Raw genomic sequence first — 16,037 nt, forward strand, 5'->3', positions numbered from 1 at the left:
GTGTTAATGATATTTTTTTAACTGTTTATCTGATTTGTTCCGTATTTGATAAAACGGGTATGGGTAAGGATCTTTTCTCATTAATTTATCGGATAAAAATATGAGTAAAAAAAATTATGTTAGCTTATTAAGTAAGGATGTGGATAAACTATCCCGTACCCATTATCATATAAAGTAATTAATAAAATATATAATAAAATTATGACAAAATTAATTTATTTAACATTTATTTATTTATTAATTAATAATTTATGACAATTTATGCAATATTTTACTATTTCATTTAATTAATAATTTATACCTTCTACAATAATGCGATAAAAAATTATAAATGAGATAAAAAAAAATAGAATTGTTTATATCCTGTGATATTAAATACATGATGTGTTTAAATTGCACGGACAAATGTTAAATTCCCCCAGACCCAGTTGCCCCCCAAAAAAATAGGAAGGAAAAGGAATAAAATTAAAGCAGCACCGTGGAAATAGCTCCTTAAAAAGGCAAATTTTAGTTTTTTTTTTTTTATCAGTAATTTTAGTTACACTCATTTCTCAAGTGCAAACTACAAATTAACCTCTACCAAACCCCGTGTCTCTATTTCCAGCAAACTCCTCTAACAAATGCTTCCCCCATAACTCATATATATATACACTCAATGTATAATTAAATACAAGAGCTCACATACTAGTTAAGCTATCCATCTCCAAAGATGAATTCTACCATGAACTCCAAGCTTACATTTTCTCTCCTCGCTCTCTTATTACTCCTCACAAATGTTTCTAGCATGAACATAATCGACCGATGCTGGCGTCGTCATCCGAACTGGGCAACCAACAGGCAACGACTGGCAGTTTGCTCAGTCGGCTTTGCTGGAAAAATGAGAGGCAACCGAGGTGCTGATGTCAGATTCTACTCGGTAACGGATCCACGTGATGACCCGGTACGTCCGTGGCCCGGTACGCTCAGGTATGGTGCTACACTGCTTCAAGGAAAAGTTTGGATAACTTTTCGAAAAGACATGGTAATCACGCTCAAAAGACCGCTTTTTGTCAAGAGTTTTACTACGATCGATGGTCGTGGCGCAAATGTGCAAATTGCTTATGGCTCTGGTATTGTTCTTCAAAGGGTATGTTCTTTGCATTTTTAGTGTGTTCCATGTAAATATATACAAAAATTTTAGCATATTCATAAATAAAACTAAATATTTCATTTATTTAATTAAGGTAAGCAATGTAATCATCCATGGTCTCCAAATTCACAACTGTCGAGCTCAACCAGACGGTCCGGTAGTGACCCCAGGTGGCAGAGTAGAGCAAATCGGGGGTGCAGACGGGGATGCGATTCGGCTTGTGAGCGCATCCAAGGTGTGGATTGACCACAACACACTGTACAACAGCATGGATGGCCTCCTAGATGTGACACGTGGCTCAACTGCGATAACCATCTCTAACAACTGGTTCCGAGATCATGACAAGGTAATGTTACTCGGACATGATGACGGCTACGTACGCGACAGAAAAATGCGGGTCACACTCGCATTCAACCGGTTCGGGCCTAACTGCAAGCAAAGGATGCCCAGGTGACATTCTTTTTTCATATCAAAAATTGAGTATTAAACATAGTAATGAAAATATAAATTAAATGATGATATCTTATGCAGAATAAGGCATGGATATGCTCATATTGTAAACAATTTCTATGATGGATGGATAGATTATGCCATTGGTGGAAGCATGGGTCCCAGTGTCAAAAGCCAGTCCAATCTATTTGTTGCTTCAAGTTCCACCAATAAAAAGGTTCAAAATTCAAATTTATTAATTTGGGTCACAACAATTAGTCTCCTTATATTGATCTTATAATTAGCAAGAGGGTTTAACACTGGTGGTTTTTGCAGGTAACATCACGAATTTCCGGTGCCGGTAATTCATGGAATTGGCGATCGGTCGGCGATGCGTTCGTAAATGGCGCAAGTTTCAAGCAATCGGGAAGATGGATCCGGCCTCGTTACAGCAGAGAGCAGAGCTTCAGAGCAGAAAGTGTCACTAGAGTCAGAGCTTTAACAAGGAATGCAGGTGCAATTATCTGCTCTGCTCGAAGCAGATGCTAAAGTGTCAATAATGGAAGGATGATGTATAGTTCAGTGTAATTTATTTTTTTATGTTTAGTTTATGGACACTGGATTTTTTTAGGTAAAATTTGTTAAGAGCCTTGTACATATTTTTCTTTGTTTAATAAAATTTTAGTAGGCATTTCCCCTGCTACTTAAAAAAAAATGGTTGCGAGTAGAATTGAATGGTGTTTTGTGGGTTGCTAGAGTTAAGGCCGATTGATTTAGTGATTAAAAATATATATTATTTTAAAGACAAGATTTCCGAATAAAATAAACTATTTATGAATATTTAAAGTTAAAGAATTTGTTTTTCATTTTTATCTTAGAAATTTTAAATAGTTCAATATAACCAAGCACGAATCTCTATCTTAGAAACGAAGATTTTTTGAGAAAAAAAAAATACATTCACACTCACAATTATTTTTATCTACAAATTGATATATTAAGTATATGTGTGAAGTTTAATTATTTTTTAATAGGACAATTTCAGTGTAAATTTAATTTTTCTGATAAATCATGTTTTATCATGTATTTCATGGTTAAAATATAAACTTTACAATGTTTTACTTTTTTGAGAAATTTAGATATATACCCATCATAACTTCATCAATTAGATATTTATCCATCAAAACTTTAAAATTAGTTATTTCCCCATCTTAACTCACTAAATTTATAAATATCCCCATTTTTTAATTCAATCAATTAAAAACACAAATCAATATTAATAAGAAAATAAAATGACAATTCTACCCCTTTCCTTCTCCCTCTTCTCTTGCACCTCCCTTTTGTGTCCAGTTTTCTTCCTCTACCCCACATATCGTATAGCTTGAAGAAGAACAAAAGAAAAAAAAAATGGAACATAAATTAGAACTAAGAAGTTGAACTGCAAGAGATAAGTATGGAATTGCCTAGTGGAATATGTGACACCGCCAGATCTCATTTTTTTTAAATCTTTGATTAAGTTTTGGTGCATGTAAACATTATGTATTTCATTTTTTAAATAGAAAGTAATGTTTGGAGAAGAAACAATTACTATCAGAATTTTGAAGATTCAAATAATCAAGCAAGCAAAATAACTTATAACACATATGAATCAATATCAAATTTCTCCCCATTTAGCATTTTCCTAATGCCTGCTTCTCTATATATTATCTGATTTCTAAACAAAAAATTCCCAAATTTCATGCTCGATGAAACTGTATGATATGATGGGCATATATCTAAGCTTGAACTAGTCATCAATTAAACACTAATTCGAGATAATTAGAACAATTGAGATGGAATTGATGAGAGTAACAATGGGAGAGATGAGAAAAAATATCAATATGCAACTCTGTGTCTCATTCTCTGATTTTTCAATATATTCGAGAATAAGAACAGCATGAATTTAGTCAATAGTATATATCTCCTGAACTACAACTTTTAGTTCTGATTTATGTCTATTTTATTTCCTTCAATTCTTATTCAAGCAGTACAATATGTGGTGTAGGGAAAGAAAATTGGATACGGAATGGGGGTGCAGGGGAAGAGGGAGAAGGAAAGGGGTAGAATTGCCATTTTACTTTTTAGTTAATATTGATTTGTTTTTTTTTAATTGATTGAATTAAGAAATGAGGATATTTATAAATTGAGTGAGTTGAGATGGAGAAATAATTAATTTTGAAGTTTTGATGGGTAAATATCTAATTGATGAAGTTTTGATGGGTATATATATCTAAATTTCTCTACTTTTTTTTTAGAAAAAAAAAGTATTTATGTTAGTTTATTTTTTAGAAAATGGAAACAATTCTAGATTGAATGTGACCGTATTTGAATATGAGTTGAGCGTTATATTTATGTGATGAGATTAAACATTTTGGAGATCAAGGATTCTAGACTATTTAATGAAATTGCAATACAAACTTTTTTAATGTAAAATATACTCAATTTGATATATAATTGAAATGAGTTTTTAAAACATTATGTACTTTGAAACTTGATTGTACGCTAGAATTACCTTTTTTTTAATTTATTTATCGAACTAGTTCTCACATTATAATGAAAAACGAATAGTTCGGGTTCAGTTTAGTGTAGTCTAAAATTTGTGATTCGGGTATAATTCGGAAATAATTCGATATAACAAGAAAGCAAAAAAAAATCCATTTTTTTTAAATTAAAAAAATTAAAAAAAAAATCACGTTTTTTTCACGAATAATTCATGAATCACATTTTATTTGCGTTTTATTCACGAATAAAATATATTATACGTTTTTTTTAGTTTTATTCAGATTTCGGTCCAGAAACATCAAAAAAACAAATAAAACACGAATTATTCATATATATTGTTACTATGGTTCAGATTACATATTTAACAAAAAAAACAAGAATGAAACTGTATACAAAAAAAAATTAGCAAGGCTAATTTTGGGGCGGATCCGTTTAGAACTCGTTACCCGACATGAACCCGACCCGAACGATGGCGCTCGCTCGCTGGTAAATAAATGATCGCCTGTTGTCTCGCTGACCGTTAAACCCCAACGAAAAGAAACGCAAAAATAGGCACAAAACTAAAGGAAAACAAAACCGAACAGAGGAATCTTGCAAAGGGGCAAAAATCGAGCACCAAATTCGTGAAATTCGGTTGAATTGAATAATGGTTGGTCGGATTGAAAATGGGGTTCTTTGACGGCCTCTTTGGTTTTATAGTGGGGACGAAAGGGAGAGAAATGGAGGCTGAAGCGGCTTGCGAACCCATCTCTGGCCTTTCCTCCATTGCCACCTCTGTTGTTCATCGATGCGCCAGGTTTCCATTTCCTTATTGTCTCTTCCTTTCTTGATTGTTCTTGGATTTTAGCAGTGTTGTAAAAAACATCTGTTTAGGCCGATTTATCAGCCAATTAGTCGTTGATGTTAATCAAACCGTCATGGATTTTCCAGATAAATCGGCCAATTATTTCCGATTATAGCCGATTATTCCCGACTAATCGCTTGGCGGTACCCTGTCTGTCTGATAACCACATACCGTTATTTACAACACTAGTTTTTAGTCTTTCTGAGAACAGTGTTTTTTTTTTTTTTCAATAGCAAAAATGATGGGTAAATTCGAGAAAACCTGTTAAGTTTCATGCAATTCTTCCCTCAGGAAACCTCAAATTAACAAGGCGTCTATATAGTTTCTTTAATTCTTATTAAGTTTTAAACTTTATTTAGGCATCATATAATTGTAGTTCTGGACTTGTTATAATTTAGGGAATTCTTTTCAACTTCAGTCTAAAAATTTCAAAGGGTAGGCCTAAAAAATTAAAGGACAATGTATTTGACTTATGTTCTAAGAAATTTAGGGAATATTCCACTAATGTTGGGTTTTTATGCAAATACCGAAATGATACGGCATCAAGTGCAACATTCCCATTTTAGGACAATGTATTTGACTTATGTTCTAAAATATATAGGGAATATCCCACTAATGTTGGGTTTTTATTCAAATACCAAAATGGTACCGCGGCAAGTGCAAAATTCCCTTTGTCTATTCTAATTATTTTTTTATTACATTACAGGATTCTAGGAATGCAAACAGAGAAGCTGGTGCAACTATTTGAAATTGAGTTGCCTGACAATGCAAACGAGCCTGAGAAATATGCGAGAAATCTTCTTGTATACTCCTCCTACAAGGCTTTACATGAGGAGACCAAACGCATCGACTACTTGTCGGAAAAGGAATTTCGTATTCTGACTTATGATATAATGCTTGCTTGGGAAACCCCCAATGCCGAGGCTGACTCCTCGAACAAGGTCAATTTTTTTAAAACATTAGTGTCTTTTTTTTTATTCCGATATATAGTTTCTTTAGGATCAATAAATAAAAAGGGAAATTTTATAAATTGTCCAACTTTTTAACATTTTTAAGAAAAATGCCCCTCTTCTACAATTGATTTTATAATTTGTTTCATTCTGAGGGTATTTTGTGCATTTTCCACAACAGGAAAGAAATGATAACATTAAGAGAGAAGTTGAGGAGGAAGAGGCAGACTCGTTATTCATTTCGAGTGCTACCAAAAATGCGATTCAGGTTATAAAATCACCACCTTCTCTCCGTTCCTCACTCTTTCTTTCTTTACTTAATGATTTGTTTCGGCAATTTTGAATGCAAGGCCACGTTTCTAAATATTCCTTGTTGCATACGATAGTCATATCCAACAGATTTTTAAGCATTGGATCATAAATTGATAAACATAATTCACAGAGAAACCACAGAAAAGTTAAAATATTAAACTAAGAACTGGAGGTGATGTGGTGATTAAATATTTCATATCATGGTAGAACAAGAGTTTGATCTCTACAGATTTGTATTCTTTTGTTTAGGTCGATGGAAAGCAGACTGTTTCATCAGAAGCTTTTGCCAGAATTGCGCCCGCTTGCCCCATTTTAGCAGATCCAATCACAATAAATAATTTATTTGAGTCACTGACAAGCTATTGTGGTGGTCGTCTCCATTTTCTCATATATGACAAGTACATCAAATACCTAGACAAGTATGGAATTTCCCTCTAACTTTCTTAAAGAAGCTTATATTATATGACCATCATATAAATATGAGTAGAACTAGGGTGTTCTCAAGCTCACCAAAGTGTTTGGTGAGCTTGACTCCAAAACCCGTCAAATCGGTTTCAAATGACGAATCTGAACCGTTGGAACCCGTCTATTTTATGTGTGATGCGTCTACATGTGAAATTTTTAAACTTTCGAATTAGTTTAGTATAAAGTCAAGCGGTCAAAACATGTTCAAAAAATGAATGCACTAAAATTAATTTATTAACCTTCTAATTTTGACCAATTGACTTTATACTAAACTAATTCGAAAGTTAAAAAATTTCACATGTAGACGCATCACACATAAAATAGACGGGTTCCAACGGTTCAGATTCGTCATTTGAAACCGATTTGACGGGTTTTGGAGTCAAGCTCACCAAACACTTTGGTGAGCTTAAGAACACCCTAGTTCTACTCTATAAATATGACATCTCTTTTATAAATAAACCAATAAATTTCACATTTTGGAATTAAGCACAAACTTACAAGGCCAATTTTTTTTTAATTTGTACAGGGTGGTGAAGGCAGTAAAAACTACAGCGCCTCATGCAGCATCACTTAATCTTTCCAAAGGAGAGATAATATTAGATGTTGACGGTGTTTCAGCAACTAACTCTGTTTTTCAACATATCGGCACTTCTACTCGGCCCGGTTAAAATCCATTTCTCATTTTTGGTAATTTTGTTTTGATAAAACGTAGCTAAAACTCCACCAAGTATCATGCGAATGAAGCAATAAGAAAAAGATACAAGAAGAGGGTGGAATTTTTTTTGGTTAAAAGAGAACAATACTTAAGGAACAGTTTATACTTGGTGCTTTCACAAATTTAGTACGAAATTTCTTTTCCGTGACTTGAAAAAAAAAAAAAAAATTCATCTGTGGAGTAATGTTAAATTTCAGGACGGTTGACACTTACCAACCGGGCAATATATTTTGAGCCATTAGGTGTTGGTTTCTCTTATGGAAAACCTATGTGTTATGATTTGGAAAAGGATCTAAAGCAAGTTGTGAAGCGTGAGTGTACTGGACCATGGGGTGCACGCCTCTTTGACAAGGCCGTCATGTATAAGTCGAGCTTCTTGTAAGTCTTGGAATTCTGATTTTTTATACAAATTAATGTACATATTTTACTACCTCAAAATTTCTCCGTCGATCCCTCACATTTTAATAACACTTCAATTTGTACCGATCCAGACTTCTTGTGTTGTATTTTTGCAATTCTTCTTTTGTATGCATTATGCATATCTTAAATGAAAAACTAGGATTTAATATGGGTTTATATATTTATTCGTTGAAGTTACAATTTTGGCCATATGCGACTCTATGAAACTTTACGTAAATCCAGATTAGTTCAAGTAATTGTACTTCAATCATCAAATACCTTTTTATTTACATAAACAGGGCTGAACCAGTATTCATCGAGTTTCCACAATTCAAAGGCCAAACACGCCGAGACTACTGGTTTGCCATCATAAAAGAAATTCTTCACGCACACAAATTCATACGCAAATTCAATCTATCAGGTCTCAAAAAAGCCGAGATACTCTCTCAGGCCACACTCGGAGTGTTTCGATATCGTGCTTTAAAAGAGGGGTTTCACATAATGCCTTCCCAAGTTAAATCCACTCTTTCCTTTTATTTGGCTGAAAAGCTCCCAAAGGGTGATAAAATATTGGATGCTTTGTACAATCACCTGGAGACATTGTTTACTGGATCCGAATCAAAACCACAACCGGGTCTGGGTTCAGGCCCCTTCCCTCCTGCTATTTGTGCGATTCAGAGACTTGGGTTTGGTTTGTCAGATAAGGATGTGGAGTTCAGTTTTTATGGTTTAAATATTGATGGTGGACCTAGTTCATTGGAGCTAGCAGTGAGGAGGTCTGCTTCTTACTCCGGCAGGGCTGAGGCTGCTCGTGCCACGCTTGAACAGGTTAAGATGGAGGATATAGATACCAATGTAGCAGTACTGAAGGTATGTTTTTAGCATAGTTTTGCAAATACATTTTAATATTTTTCTTGTTTTTGCAAATAAAATATTAACTAGGGGTGGAACTAGAAAATTTTGATTGGGAGCCTGAAACGTAAAATATATAAGTATTATGTTAGATAAACACCAAAAAGTTTAATTTTATTGTCAAATATATAATTTGCACCAAAAATAGTTGATAATATGAAAAAGGCCAGGTAATATTATGTATTTTGCTAGATTATTTGGTAAATTTTGTGATTATCCATGTTTGCATTGGGTATCAATACCGATGATTACTCCCGTTGATCTGTATCTCTTCACTAATTATATATATATATATATATATCCCTCTCTCTCTCTACTCTCTCTGGTGCAGGAATTGCTGTTTCCTTTGATGCAAATTGGGGAGCTTATGCTGTCTTTAGTCGAGTGGGAAGATCCGTTCAAATCTCATGTGTTTCTCTTTTTATTTCTGTTCCTTATCAATAGGTAATGAATTTTTTTCCTTGTACAGTTGTACCCTTTCAAATCTCACGTGTTTCATGAAAAGGGAGAAATGAGGATTGTCAACTTATTTTGAACATCATGCAATGCCTATATTTGATATTTCCCTTTAAATTTGTTATTTACAGCATAATTTATTTTTTGCAGGGGTTGGTTAAGGTTTGTAATTCCTTTTATATTCCTCTTTTGCGCGGTTTTCATGCTGTGGAATAAACACCACCGAAAAGGACAGCCAATAGAAGCGTTCCAGGTGTCACCTCCACGACACAAGAGCACTGTCGAGCAGCTCTTGACTTTGCAAGAGACTATTTCTAAGCTTGAAATGGGTATCCAGGAGGGAAACATAACTCTTCTCAAACTCAGAGCCATTTTATTTGCTGCATTTCCACAGGTTTGTATACATTATTTTCTATATAATTTGAAATAAAATGCTATGGGTACTATAAAGTTGACCCCCATAATCAGCATGAAAATTTTAAATAATTGACCCCTAAAAGTGTGGCTTCATCTCTGGTACCAGTAGCAGGTTGCATGGACCAATACCTGGCCAACATGGCCACTACTAATAGGCAGTGCACTAATAAACCACACACCACTCACTATCACTAACACACACATAAACACAATGACCGGTGCTTGACTGTACCAGTTGTAGCCTCTACCAAGCTTTCAAAAAGAAAAACTGTACCAGTTGCTTGTTCATAGTAATTATGTTACAGTAATGAATTTTACTGAATTTGCTTGTTCAGACGACGAACAAGGTCGCAATTACGCTAGTTGTAGTGGCAGTTTTGTTCGTGCTGTTACCATTCAAGGATATACTGCTATTGATTCTACTTGAGGAATACACGAGAAAAATGCCACTAAGGAGAGAGAGCAGCGAGAAGTTGGTACGGAGGTTGAGGGAATGGTGGGGCCGGATACCAGCTGCACCGGTACAGCTCATGAAGCGTCAGGATAGCAGAAGATAAAAATTGTGATTGAAGCAATATCAATTTTTTTTTCTTGGGCATAGAGTTTTACTTTTCCTTGTAATTGCATTAATTAATCATATAATTGCTATACAATGTGAATTGAAAGTAGAAACAAGAAAGGGTAAATAAAGCAAAAATATACTCATGTGCTTATGGGTAAATATTTTTTTGGCAATGGTAAATTTCTGTAAATTAAATTCTTATTGAAGAAAAAGTAATTGTTAATAGAGGAGGGTTCAAATGCCTCCATTTTTTGTACCTTCATCATGCCTCCATTTTTAAAAACTTTAATAACTCAAAATTTAAATCTTAAAATTCAAAATAAAACCGTTGGATATGAACTATATCATTTTATCTATGCACATGTAAAAAATTATGGCATTTCAACTTTGTTTTGATTGTCATCTTGAGCTTGTAAAAATGTATACAAATATGAATAATTTCTAGACGTTGATTTTTCAACTTATTGATTCATATAAAAGCAAAATCAAAATGTGATAATTTTTTATGGGCACATAGAGAAAATAACATAGATTACATCTAACGGTTTTATTTTGACGTTTGAGTTTTAAATTTTGAGTTATTTAAGTTTTTAAAAATGGAGGCATGATGGAGGCACAAAAAATGGAGGCATTTGAACCCTCCTCTTGTTAATATGATCTTCCTTTACTTTTATTATTGCTCACAATTTGCTTCTATTAATATAAAAGCTTGTCAAAAATGGTTCGACTACTTATTTTTGTTGGGGAATCATAAAAGGCCAAACAATTATGCCTTATCTAGAGATCAAACAATTACATCTCATCTAGGTGTCAAATACTTACACCCTGGAGAAGGAGAAACAGTTTCCCACCTTAACCTAAGGACTGTCATATGCCAAAGAGATCCAAAACATAAATCATAAGTGCGGAACATAATACCTGATTCCATGTCGTTTGTCATGGAATAACTAAAGTCTTGTAGAGCAAGTCGTCTCCGTGAGCACAAGACAAGTCTTCAATGGCAAGAAGTCTTTCTCGCCTTTTGATGTCGGGTCGAGGAATAAGTCTTCCAAGACAGCAAGGTGTGGCCCTTGAGAAATCCTCTCCAAATTTTCCTAATGGATTTCTCTTCTCTATTCTTTGATGGTGAAAAAAAAAAAAAAAGCACACAGAACTGTATTTTTCTTAAGAGAAAAACATATGTTCAGTTTCTGTGCTTTTCTTGGTTACCTTGTGCCTTGGAGACCAATCCTTATATATAGAGATGTAGAATCGACATATTGCCAAACCCTAACCCTAAATCGATTTTCTGGCCACATGCCAACTTTAAAAAACGTGCATCAAAAAGCGTGCAACTGCATCAAAATCCGTGCAGCAGCTAGAGAATCGGTTTCCTTAATTGCAAATTTCAGAATCAGTCCATCAATGATTTGATCTTTGCCTAAATTGTTCTGCACATTTATGGACCACATCCTAATGAATATATTAATTGTCTATTACCTTATTTGATCACTTTAATTGACAATCATATATGACAGTAAATAATGCATAATTAGATTACATATATGCTCAATGTTGGCATTAAATCCAACGAGATTGGTAATAAATCCAACAATTTTTACTAAGAATATGTCCATAATTCCATAATTTATCCTTTAGTGTCCTTACAAATAAATGGTGATCATATTTATATTTAATTATTTATGTATATGCTATTGTACGAGGAGAGCTTAATTCTTAGGTTTTAAATCAACAATAAAAAAAAATTGAAAATTAAAATAACCAAAAAAACACTAGATATTGTTTATATTACCATAAAAATATACATTGTTTTAATGATGGTAACTAATTAATGACTTCAAAAAAGTAATGTCCTTCATCAAAAAAAAAAAAAAGTAATTTCCAAAAAAATATCCGTGGGTATATTTTTTAACATGGAGTAAATCAAATTAAATTTAAGTTGGTCAAAATCGGGCCAATTAATTCAATTTGGATCAATTTGGAAATTTACGGTACAGTATCACTCTGAACTGACTGCTTTAAAATTCGTACTTAGTCCTGACGATCCGAATTGTTTACGGTCAAACTCAAATTTTTGAGTTAGATGTCAACTCTCGATAGGTTTGATGCATTCATGGTTTATGTTGGTTGAAAATTTAAAGTCACTATTATTTGATAGTACAGTAAAACTTTTATTAAAGTTTATTATTTTTATATGTACGGTTTATATAATATTTAGATTATATTCCAACTATTAAATGCAAAAATAATATTTTTTTTATTATCCTCGAAATTATAAAATTAAAGTATAGCAATGACCATATCAAAGAGAACAGGCGAGCGGTTTTTTTTTTTTTTTTTAACTGTGTTTTACTTTTCCTTTCTGTCTCCGTGTATGTGTTGTTGGTAATATCCCCGAAATTTGTTTTAATACCATAATCGAAAAAAGAAAGAAAACCAAAACACCTCTGTTATGGAGGAATTCAAATTTTACTCAGACTGCAGAGCCAATCCGCAGCTCCATTTAATGAAGACCACACAGCTAATCTGCAGCTCCAAAACATTTTAATACGACTTTTTCTTTTCATATTTTCAATATTAGTGTTTTTTGGTACTTAATTAAATTTAATGGCTATATATTTTGAAAAGAGGAAAAAGCCCAATTACACAAGTGTAAAAATACACTGAGATTAATTATTAGTCGTATACTTGTGTAAAAAAAATATATATAAATTTATCCTGTAACACAGAGGTTACACGGATATAAATCTGCTGTTATTATATTCCAAAGAGATCACAGGACAATCGTTACACGGATATAAATTTATCATGTAATTCGAATGACAATCGTTCAAAAAATTTCATTCATGGATTTCAATGTAAAAAGTTATTTTACCCGATAAAGGTCAACGAATGGGATCGAAGTAACATGATCCCTTTGGAATAACATCATATTTATTTCCGAGATTACACACGAATAGAAATTTTAACCACTTGGTTAAAAAATTATAACAAATGAATGCATTAAATGAATTCATTTTTTTACCACTTTATTTTGTACTAAATAAATTTTAAAATTTTACATATACGGACATCACTCATGAAATATATGGTTTTCAAGTTTCAACAATTTGGATTCGTCGTTTGAAATTAATCTGACATATTTTTTGAGTTATGTTTACTAAACTTTCTTGGTGAGCACATCACACCATAGATTTGTTATTAATTAATTAATTTCTCCTAATTTATTTCCACCATTTATTTAATCCAATTAAATAAATCCTAACAATAATTAATTGATTTATTATTTATATATCTCTTTTGCACAACATTCATATTTAGCAACATAATATAGACTATAACTGATTAGTGTCTTATAGTAGTCAAATTCTAAAGATCAAATTAATAACCAAGCACTAACAAAATATGGCACAAACTCAGACTAGGTCACAATAAAGAGCAAAATCTAGATATAAATAAATTCAAATCACAAATTAAAGAATTGTTGACATTCAAACCTTATTTTCTAAACTTGCAACTTTGCAAGTATATCAAAATATTATTATTTAAATAATTTTCACTTTTCTCCATCATCACACAGTCAAATATCATATCCATTGATGCAAAATATAATAATTGATACTTTAATTAGTTCTCATGGCATTAAAAATTGTAAGTGATTATACACTCATATCTTTGTTACAGATGATTTCGACATAAGTTTACTTATTTTACAATAAATTAACTATTTATTAGATATCAAACTTCAAATGCATGATTTTACAGTGCAAAAAGCATGACTTGAACAAATGATGTGACTCACATGCAACATTAAGGGGGGCATATTGTAAATCACCAAAAATAGTGGTCCATTGAATTAGTGGTTTAATTATACCCGATCCGGGCAGCCCTTACCCTGCCCGTCTGTGCCCGTTGCCCAAGGTATCCGTACCCGTGCCCGGGTATAGACGGGTAAACGGGTATGGCGGGTACGGGTATAAAACGGGCCGGACGCCGGTTTTGGGGCAAAAACCCGAGTATACCCGGACCGCCTTGAACCCGTGCTCGTGCCTGTACCCCTATACCCGTGTACCTTTTTTAAAAAAAAAAAAAATTCAAAATTCAAAAAAATTTCCCTCCAACCCCTACATGGCTACATTATATATATTGTATATGTATATGTAGAGTTAGGCTGGGGTGCTATGGATAGCATAGTGGCCTCTATGCTACGGCTCAATATTCGAGTTTTCAAAATCCAAACAGTCGATCCGAACCGTTCATCTTATTCTCCATATTAATATCTGATTGGAGACCAAATTTTATAATTTTATGAATTTTTTTACTATTTATTAAGCCACTTTGAAAATCGCTAATCCAACGGTTTTACTGTTTTGTGCAGCCACCGTTGGATCAATAATTTTGTAAAATACTTAATAAATAGTAAAAAAATTCAGAAAAATGTAAAATTTGGTCTCCAAGCAGATATTAATATGGAGAATAAGATGAACGGTTCGGATCGACCGTTTGGATTTTGAAAACTCGAATATTGAGCCGTAGCATAGAGGCCACTATGCTATCCATAGCACCCCAGCCTAACTCTGTATATGTATATGTATATGTATATGTATATCAAATTTTAAAACACTTAATATATTGTACAAAAACCTAAGTTATATATAATTATATGTAAATATATTATATATACATATATTATATTATACATATATTAATTAAATTTATGCAATTTAAAGTAGTTGATTTAAGCAACATTGTTTTAAAATAATTAGTAATTGATTTAACCTATTAAAATAAAATGAACGTTTAGAAAATATATTATCAATTTAAAATGTAAACTAAAAATTTCGAGATATAAATTAATTATGAAACTATATAATTAGAAGGAGAATTTGAAAATAAAATAAAATGACTCGTGTAAAGAAATAAATAAATACATTTGTACTTAGCCGAATAAATATACAAATTTCCGCACGAATAATTTTTATATATAAGTTACAAATTTTATTTATTTAGAAATTATAAAGATGTGACTTGATAATTTTATGTATATATATTTACACTATTTGATATTGAACCATTATGTCTATTCAGATTTTAAAAGTCGAATTATAAACACGTATTAATATTCGTACGACACCGTAAAAAAAAAAAAAAAAAAAAAACAGAAAAAAAAAACCGGACCGGACCGGTCCCTACCCGGACCGCCCTGCCCCCCGCGGGTACTGCGGGCAAGGGTATAGGACGGGCAGGGCACGGTTTTTGGGAAAAAAACCTGAGGATGCCCGGTCCGTCCGGCCCGGCCCGAGTATTAAACCACTACATTGAATCATAGTTCTATTTAACATTTTTTTTCTAGCCAGTAAATATATCACAAGTCACAACTCATTCAAACCTTGATCAAATTACAAGTTTGTCACTCCCACTATATGGCCGAAACTCTCATGGGCTATAGGCCCAAATTCCCAATTCAATTTGTGCTCCATTTAATTAATTAATAGCCTTTGTACATCTCATGCATGATGCAACAAATAATTTGCTAAATTAATTAATTCCTCCTCATTTATTTAATCCAATTAAATAAATTCTAAAAAAAATTAATTATTAGGATAAAAAATTAATAAACCATGATCTAAAATTTATCCTTCATGGATTTACTTAAAATTTGCAACGGTTGATAAATAACCTCCTTTTATATAATACCAATTGATATTTTATCTGAGTCGATTAATATATTCATATGTATTTTTTAATTTATATAGCGTACTCTCTAAAGTCTAAACGCTAATAAAGTCAGTGTGGAAAAATAACAAAAAACTTTACAAGCTTTGAGTTCATTTGACACGTTCATGGCAAGAAAAAAAAGGCATTGACACCGCATTGGATATGTAGCGTGTGCTCACAAATAAGAAAAA

At 32.7% G+C, this 16,037-nt stretch overlaps 2 protein-coding genes across 3 annotated transcripts; both read left to right on the forward strand.

The window, feature by feature from the left end:
* The first annotated feature begins 784 nt into the window (after nucleotides 1–784).
* Nucleotides 785–2,110, forward strand: LOC144549077 (putative pectate lyase 17). 2 transcript variants are annotated; one of them, XM_078297831.1, is made up of 4 exons: nucleotides 785–1,126; nucleotides 1,224–1,579; nucleotides 1,661–1,796; nucleotides 1,895–2,110. In XM_078297831.1, exons 1-4 carry the CDS (start codon nucleotides 785–787, stop codon nucleotides 2,105–2,107), a joined length of 1,047 nt encoding a protein of 348 aa, XP_078153957.1. In that variant the 3' UTR covers nucleotides 2,108–2,110. The 2 variants fall into 2 exon arrangements, 1 of the variants encoding a protein (XP_078153957.1); XR_013509567.1 differs by lacking the exons at nucleotides 785–1,126; nucleotides 1,895–2,110 and having other exon boundaries at nucleotides 1,441–1,579; nucleotides 1,667–1,806.
* Nucleotides 2,111–4,631: 2,521 nt separating this feature from the next.
* On the forward strand, nucleotides 4,632–10,338 carry LOC144549090 (uncharacterized). The gene is made up of 10 exons (XM_078297840.1): nucleotides 4,632–4,892; nucleotides 5,647–5,881; nucleotides 6,072–6,158; nucleotides 6,452–6,621; nucleotides 7,194–7,330; nucleotides 7,580–7,760; nucleotides 8,081–8,651; nucleotides 9,025–9,137; nucleotides 9,300–9,543; nucleotides 9,902–10,338. Exons 1-10 carry the CDS (start codon nucleotides 4,762–4,764, stop codon nucleotides 10,121–10,123), a joined length of 2,091 nt encoding a protein of 696 aa, XP_078153966.1. The 5' UTR covers nucleotides 4,632–4,761; the 3' UTR covers nucleotides 10,124–10,338.
* The last annotated feature ends 5,699 nt before the right edge of the window (nucleotides 10,339–16,037 follow it).

Source organism: Carex rostrata, chromosome 2 (assembly GCF_964058835.1).
Source record: "Carex rostrata chromosome 2, lpCarRost1.2, whole genome shotgun sequence".
Taxonomy (NCBI): domain Eukaryota; kingdom Viridiplantae; phylum Streptophyta; class Magnoliopsida; order Poales; family Cyperaceae; genus Carex; species Carex rostrata.